This window comes from Staurois parvus, unplaced genomic scaffold, assembly GCF_062004578.1.
Source record: "Staurois parvus isolate SC_StPar_1 unplaced genomic scaffold, SC_StPar_1.0 ptg000025l, whole genome shotgun sequence".
Classification (NCBI taxonomy): domain Eukaryota; kingdom Metazoa; phylum Chordata; class Amphibia; order Anura; family Ranidae; genus Staurois; species Staurois parvus.
Window position 1 is genome coordinate 19,258,015 of NW_028317821.1, and position 8,384 is coordinate 19,266,398.

Genomic DNA, 8,384 nt, shown 5'->3' on the forward strand with positions numbered 1-8,384 from the left:
CTATCAGATATTTTCTTTATAATTGTTGAGTTATTACTGAGGTTGAACCAATCTCAAGATTAGAGTAGATAGTTTTGTGTTATTTATTTTTATATTTTTTTTACTAGCTATTTTATAAATAAATTGATTGAAATTCAAAAAAAAATTACATCACTGTTTTTCTCAAATGTTTATTTTCTAAAATTATCTTGCAATTTGATATTTGTAAAAATTAACTGATCAAAAGTAGGATCACAGCTTTGTAAAGAAGTCTAGAATACTGCCAATATCACTTTCAGTTCTCAAATGTGTAATGCCATTGCCTACTAATCAGCAGTGGAAATCAGAGATTTGGCAACTTTTTTTCAATCGTTGACACTTTTACAGAGAGCAACCTGCCATTTGTAAAGAAGCTTCATGGAGTCAGATTTCTCAGTACTATTCTCGGCCTGAATGCAGAGGTTGACATAGCAGTACTCACAGGGACGTTATTATTACATTGGAACATTAATCTGGATGCAAAAACATGCAGTAAGAATGTTAATTTATATAATTACCAAATTGCTGCAGTTATGCAGATTTTTCAAACTTAACTGAGCACGTGTTTGTCACAGATCAGAGATGTACTAAGTAGTAAAGCCAGCAACAACCCCAGTACCTTTACCATGAAAAGTTCAGCTCACAATGGTAGCTCCCATATTTCAGTTCTTATAGTCTATATAACCAATATACGGTATTGTAAAAACACAAACAAAAATTGATTTCAGCCTAATCAGTTGTCAGATCTTATCTTATGATATCTCTAAAGAAACACTTTGGCAAGTAATATTGTATTTAATATTGTCATATTTAATTTTATATTTTATATTTTTTTATTCTTAATAGTTACCATTGATTAAAAAATATTCAAAATAAGTACGTTATTTTTTATGTTTGAATGTCATTGATACATTACAATAACAACTGATATATATTTTTTTTAAAACAAACAGCATATCATTATTATTATTATTATTATAATACAGGACTTATATAGCGCCAACAGTTTGCTCAGCGCTTTACTTTATGAAGGGAGACAGTACAGATAGCTAGAAGTTAAATTTTTTTCTTGTTAATATATCTAGTTATCTATATAAACAGCTATGGGGTTGATTTACTAAAACTGAAGAGGGCATGGCAGCCAATCAACTTCCAATGTCAGCTTGCTCAATTCTGCTTTGACAAAAGATTTGGAAGCTGATTGGTTTCTATGCAGAGCTGCCCCAGATTTTGCACTCTCCAGTTTTAGTAAATCAAGGCCTATGTGTTTATGACTACAACTACCACCATAATTAAAGGCCATATATATTGTATTAATTCCAAGAACACGTGAAAGCATAATTTTTGGATATGGCCTTGAGAAGGGTTATGGCAAGGTTTTCCTTCGTTCCACTCTTGTTCGTGTTGCTTCCTCCCAATCTAGCAGGAACTAGCAGCCTCTTGTATTCCCAGAGCTGCTAAAAGTATTCATCTCTTTGATCTCCCTTGGGAGTCAAACTCCAGGCAGAAACCAATGTCTTCTTCAGCTGTCCTCCACACACAATCATCCTGCAGCTCTAGCAGGTAGTCATTTGTTTGCTTAAGTGTACAGGGTTCCCAGAGCCGAAAGCCTTCTAACGCCTTACACCAGGGACACACACATTCACACTGGTCTACTGAATTTAAACTTGCCCTACCAAAGAGCCTTGGGAACTCAGGGGTTAACATCTTAGGTGTAAATTTTTACGAACATACCAACTAGAAAAAAAAAATTATATATATTTATATAGTGCCAACAGTTTGCTCAGCGCTTTACAATATAAAGGGAGACAATACAGCAACGATACAGGTCAATACAAAAGGGTTAGGGGGGCCCTACATATATATAATATATATATTATTGGTATTCAGATAGCTGAATGCTTCTATATTTAATATAGCTATAAGAAATTAACCTACTTTGCTCAAAGGCTGTTGATTTCATGATACAGCATGATTCAGTCCCAGAATTCTAACATCTCCTACAAGGTTATGTTCTAAGCAGGTCACGTTACCATTAAATGGTGCACAAGTTACATCATTTTTATGCCAATCAAGAAAAGGTAGCAAGTTGGGTTTGTTTTAATGTTTTATTAACCATTGCTGTTGCTTGATATTTCCATACAAGGTATATGAACATGTTGTTTAGTAGTTTGGTTAAGGGTTGGTCCTTTGATGGCATGTCAGTACATCTTGTGACAGGCTTCATGAGTCCCTTCCAGACCTTGTTTGGGTGCACTGTGATCCCATTTTCAGCACTTCAATCCCCAAATCCCAGAGGCGCAGATTCTTTGCCGCCCCATTAACTGACCTTGTAGTTGGTGTTTTCGTTCGCCCCATTTAGTTCCACTTGCCTATTGCTTTAGTTGTGCTTAATTTGTTTGGAGATCGGTTTACAAAAGAAAAGTGTAATCCCTTGGGGATGGTCTCCACACATAAACCAGTGACACTCAGAGAAGACACAGATTTTCTGCTTCAGTAGGAACTTCAAACATAACACCAGCTCATAACCTGTACTCTTACTTATGAAAGAAATATTGCTTTTCAACTATTTACACAAAAAAAAATCTTAAAAAAGGATGTAAACAACCACATGATTATATTGACTAATGTCGGTAAAAAAATCAAACTTTTTATTTTTAATCAATGTTTTATTACACCTTTTTTAAACAAGCTATTTTGTGCAAAAAAAAAAATATAGCAAAGTGTGTAAATTTTAAAATTAATGAAACTGTTTGTATTATTTTTATTGAAGGTAATCACAGTTGTAAATATGCCTTTATATATCATACCACAGTTATGGCATTCCATTATCATATTTTATTAATTTTTTTATTAAAATGATAAACAAAAACATAAAACACACAAAAAAAAAGCAAAGTCTAGTCAATAATAACAATGCAAAGAGTCCTGATTCATTAAAATCTAAGAAAAAAAAGAAAAGGACAGAAGGGGGGTTGTTACCTTTAGTGACCAATCAGGACTCTCAGGTCTTTTTTCTGTAAACCGAACAGTGAAACCTGATAAGTTGTTATTGGCAACAACTTCCCTTTTGTTCTTATTTGCTGTTCTATAGTTTTAATGACCAGACGCTATAGCTTTCAAACAACGAAGAACCTAACAATGAAGGAAAAGGAAAAACTAGGATGGCAAAAATAAAAAAAGAGAAACTAGACAAATAGAATTCAGTTTAAATTATTATGCAATGTCTATACTCAAAGTAAAAAAAGATAATATTAGTATTTATTACAATACACAGTGATGTACGAAAAAAATACATTGGGAATGCTTTTTTTCTTTATTTTTCTAACTGACACCACCAACTAACAACTTATAATAAGACACTGCATATGAATTGACTATGCTTTTTACCCATAATTCTTAACAAGTAGCTGCCTTGTATTTAATATCCATGTATGCCTATGCATCTAAATGAGCGTCCATTTACAAATCAATCAGATAACAAGAAAGCCCATTATTACTATAGAAAACACCTAACAAAAAAAGTTTACTGCACAAATTCACAAAATAAACATAGACTTCTTTTCTCAATAAACAAGAAAAAGTGCCAGTAAGTAGAGCATGCTATCACATTTTGCTAACATCCCATTGTTCCCACCATTACTTGAATGTATACAAAACACAGGTCTTGGGGATGACAAAACAGACAACCTCAGAATCCTGCCATTGTACTGGTAGCCACTAAGGACCTTAAACATCAAAAGTTTGCAAATTAACTTTATCAGCTTCTTCCTAAAAAGTAATTTTGCACATAAAATCCATTATGCTGAGTGACTATTTGTTTTACAATGTTGATGGGCATACATTAAAGCTTGCTAAGTGAGAAAAACATCCAGAAAAGTGTGCCCATTGAATTACTGACATCCTCTTTACCTTCCTCCTTCCTGAACCAAATGTGTCTGCCAGCTCAGTATGACCCAAGTGTTGCTTCACCTTGGCAGAAGCCTGCTAATGGCTTCATTACCACTTTAATTACCCCTAAGAGATCCAGTGATGTGCTGCAGCTTTTGGGAGACTTGTCAAGGAGTTGTGTGAACTTGCTGAGAGAGCCAGGGGTGGAGAATCTTGAAGCAGCTGGGATCCATCTGGAACTGTACAAGGAAACAGGGACTGGCTACTGTTGTGACACCAAAGGATCAGGTTCAATGCAGGATTATGGAGAAAAAAACACATATAATCACTTTCAAATTGCATTTTCGACTGTAGCTTGGGCCACATTAGTCTTATTGCAACTGTGGATTATTTTGCAGCTGTGCTTTTCTGTAAAAAAAAGTGGTAAAACAGTTCAAAGCCACTTCAATATTTGAAAATAAATGCCATTATTAATATTATTATGAATTGTGATGCCAACAGCTGTTGCTCAAAAGTCCCACCCTAACATACAGTGCATTGCTTTATATTTTCTATGATGTTTCCTAAATAGATATAGGTGAAAATAAATACAATCATGAAAAATTGCATAAATACATAACGAAAAAAAAAGTTTTGATTAAATAATAATTTAGATTACAAGCAGGCTTGAGTAAATACCTTTTGGAGGTCATTTTTTGAAATGCACAATATCTGTGCAAGTCGGAGGTAACCATATGATGTGTTTCCTTATACGTATAAAACTACCTAAAACAAACAGCAAAGTGTCAAAAAGCCATTAAACTGAAACCAGACATTGGGGGAAGGAGGGGCTCACTTAGACAGCCCCTGTAGGGGGATGATGTGGGATATGCTAATGGCTATTAGTCTCTGTGGACCAACCTCCTTTAAAGGTGATATATATAAAGCTGGTGTTTCACCACAGAAACACTTAACCTAGGCTTACTAATTATTGAGGAAATCAGCCAAAGCTACTCCAAAGCCATTTCCTGAGCCTTGATTGCTTCAACCTGAGCTCGCATCTTTTCATCCGCCCCACACTTAGAATGGAGATAGTAGATGGTTGCCATTTTTCCCCATCTGAATTCTTCTATGACAGCTCCTGCATCCCTTCTCCTGAGGAGGAATTTACAGATGACTTTGAGCATGGGATGTCTGTCTATGGTGCTCCTAAGAAAGGTTTCCAGGAATCTGATGAAGAGGAGCATGTTAGAGCACCCACCGGTCACCACCAGGCTGGCCACTGTCTCATGTGGGCATGCAAAGCCTGCAAAAGAAAGTCATCCACTATGGACAGAAGGAAGGCAGCTACAATGAGGGAGAGAAGGCGCCTGAAGAAAGTGAACCAGGCATTTGAAACCCTTAAAAGGTGCACCACAGCAAACCCCAACCAAAGGCTGCCCAAAGTGGAGATTTTAAGAAATGCCATAAAATACATTGAAAGTCTACAAGATCTTCTAAGAGAACAAGTTGAGAGTTACTACAGTCTCCCGGGACAAAGCTGCTCTGAGCCTAACAGTCCAGCATCCAGCTGCTCAGAAGGCATGGTGAGTAAGACAAGACAGTGTACCATCTATCACTTTGCATGGTGTGCCATTCATCTTTGCTGCACAGTAGGACTGTTATATGAGAACAGCAACAAACGTAGAGTTGTTGCTCATAGCAACCAGATTAAATTTGCCATTTTCAGTGTAAAATATGCAGCTTGAATCCCAACTAGTTGCTATGAGTAACATGACTTGAGTTACTAGTGCCAGGTTTCATAAATCAGCTCCTCTATATCTGGAATTATTAGTTTGATGGCAGAACGTGGCTTACTGATATTTTATATTAATCAGTCTTAGAAACACATTGCATGTTTCACTGTCTTTTATTCATGCATATAAGCAAATACTATAGATCACTCTAAGCAACTCAAAAAGTAATGTGTTTAGGTTGTATGTACAGAGAGCCCAAAACTAAGAATTCCCAATTCCTTCTCATCTAAACTGGGTCTTAGAAGCTGTCTACTGTTACCCTTTAGTGTACATGTTCCAGGTTGTGAACAACACTGGGAAACAGATCTGCAGTGAAATTAGTGTGGCCTCCCCCGTCCTCAATCCATTCTTCATGCTTAACATGTTACACATTTTTGTGAGATTTCAATTTTGCCATGCGGCTCGTTTTTCATGAAACCTCTGAATTAGCACCAGTTGATGTCATAAAAGCTTGTGAGATTTTCCGACGCTCTCAGTCAAGGTGTCACACAGAATACTGCTAATGTGGCTCACAGACAGTTGTAGTCAATGATCTTTAAAGCACATCCCTTTGAATCAGTGGTTTTATGGGACCCTTTCTTTTTTTTTATTTCCAGGCAGATTGCATCAGCCCACAATGGAGAAGGAATAGCAGCTTTGAAAGTGCCTACTGCTCTGACTTACCAGCTTGTAAGTATTTCAAATGTACTGCGTTGATGTTTAGTAATCAAAACTACAATTACTGCTATTCACGTATTCTCTATTACTAAACTACATGTCCTGGCATACAGTGGTAGCGTGTGCTGAGACTTGTAGTGTCACAGTAGCTGTAAGACCATATTCCATCTACAGTAACTCAACTGGTAGTGATCTCTAAATAGCTAACTAAACTGTAAATATCTATCAGAATATAGATACTCTATACAACTCTAACATGTTTTATTTCTTTGCTCTACAGCCTTTCCTTCAAACAAGCTCTCAGCACTCTCCAGCCTTGACTGCCTTTCTAGTATAGTGGACCGCATTGCCTCCTCCGAGCAATGTGTTCTCCCTCTGCAAGACTCCATCTCCTTATCTCCATCCAACAGTGCTGACTCCTTGCCAAGCACCCCTGAGACCCCAGATTCCAGACCCGTGTATCATGTGCTTTAAGCTCAATGTCATCAGCTTTAAACAACATGTGAATTACAACGAGACATTTCCTAATATTCAGAGGGTCAACAGCCTTTTATATAGACTGCAAAAGAAATATGTATATAAGGACTTTTTTTTTTAACAAAGCTAAATTATATTTTTCCTTTGCTACCAATCCTATTTAACTGGACTTTATCTAATCTTCATTCATGGTGGTATTTACTTTAATGAAAAGAAACCGACACAAGCTTCTTGTTAAAAATGACTTTTTGAAATATTCTTCCTTGTTATATTTAAATGACATTTAGCGCACTTTGTCGTTTAGATATGAGAATTTATAACAAAAACGGTCTTGCATAACACCTATCAAAGTTTGAAAAATGTTTTTTTTCTCTTTTTTTTACATGTTTTTATATTCTAAGATAAGAGCTACATACACATTGTGAACTGATTTAATTTGTTTGAATGAAAATACAGAAGTACAAAAGGCCTTATGTGACTGCTTCAAATGTCCTACGCATTAAACATTGTTTTAATATGTATATATATATATCTGTAACAAAGGCTGAAAACCAGCATTACATTGCAGCAATGAATAGTGAAAAAATCCCCCATAAAGGGGAAGATCAAACAAGGTTATTGAAAAGATGCAGCAACTCATAGCAACCAGAGGGAATTTCCACTTTTACAGATGCTTCTCACTAAAATGAACTGGTTGCTATGGATAATTGCACATAAATATTGCCCTGTTTTCTGCCTTATAAAAGTAAACCGCATTATGACAATATTAGCCTTATGAAGTACATTTGCTCTATCTTTTTACAGTATGGAAGCTCTCAAATGTATATTTGCAGATAATGTTTTGCACATCATTTTTCTTCTATTACTTTTATTAATAAAAATGTTAAACTAAATTAAGGTTCCCCTATTTGATTTTTAACAGCAATATCACAATTTTACAAGAGAGGCTGAGCCATCTCAGCTGAACTGATATATTTATGTAATCACACATATTGTTAAAAAAACTAATCGGGTTCTATGGTTGGCTGATCAAATAGAAATGAAATATATTTCTGCTAATCATCCCCCCAGTCAAGGTCATCTCCCGAACTTGTGTAAAAACCCATTCATGTCTTCATTCATTTATAGAGTTAGCAAACACTTTAAAGGCTGATGACATTCACCCAGTGTGCCGCTTCTGTTGAATGGGCATGCTGGAAAACCAGCATCCGATCAGCGCTGGCAGCCAATGGCTGTGAACATTGATCAGTGTGTTCTGGAGGGGGGGGACAGCAGCCCGCTGTCAGAATACAATAGCTCAGTGAGGGAGATTGCCGCACTAACATCACTTAATGCGGAAACCTCCGTTTTTTTTTCTCTTTCAGCCCACTGGGTTGAATGAAAAAAGAAAAAAAACTCTTGTGTACCTGGCATTAGGCTAATTTTCAACTTGTGGGGCAATAGAAACAAAGTTGAGTTGTGTTTTTACAGCCCCTCAACTGCTCCCCCTTCAGCTACAAGGCAAAAAATGGTGGTGTACACCTGCATCCCAGTGTTGCAAAAATGATCCTCCCATTGAATTTGGTG

General features: G+C 36.2%; 1 protein-coding gene and 1 long non-coding RNA gene across 2 annotated transcripts; one reads left to right on the plus strand and one right to left on the minus strand.

Annotated features, from left to right (window-relative positions):
* Nucleotides 1–2,112: 2,112 nt before the first annotated feature.
* Nucleotides 2,113–5,387, minus strand: LOC149471975 (uncharacterized). The gene is made up of 2 exons (XR_016305831.1): nucleotides 4,588–5,387; nucleotides 2,113–4,317 (listed from the first exon to the last, which is right to left on the minus strand). It is a non-coding gene; the product is annotated as an uncharacterized LOC149471975 (long non-coding RNA).
* Nucleotides 4,567–7,711, plus strand: MYF5 (myogenic factor 5). The gene is made up of 3 exons (XM_089652164.1): nucleotides 4,567–5,474; nucleotides 6,281–6,353; nucleotides 6,622–7,711. Exons 1-3 carry the CDS (start codon nucleotides 4,974–4,976, stop codon nucleotides 6,813–6,815), a joined length of 768 nt encoding a protein of 255 aa, XP_089508290.1. The 5' UTR covers nucleotides 4,567–4,973; the 3' UTR covers nucleotides 6,816–7,711.
* Nucleotides 7,712–8,384: the final 673 nt, after the last annotated feature.

Coding starts and splice junctions, on each gene's coding strand:
- MYF5 (XM_089652164.1), top strand. CDS start 4,974: ATGGAGATAGTAGATGGTTGCCATTTTTCCCCATCTGAATTCTTCTAT. Junction 5,475..6,280: donor CCAGCTGCTCAGAAGGCATG/GTGAGTAAGACA, acceptor TTTTATTTCCAG/GCAGATTGCATCAGCCCACA. Junction 6,354..6,621: donor CTGCTCTGACTTACCAGCTT/GTAAGTATTTCA, acceptor TTTGCTCTACAG/CCTTTCCTTCAAACAAGCTC.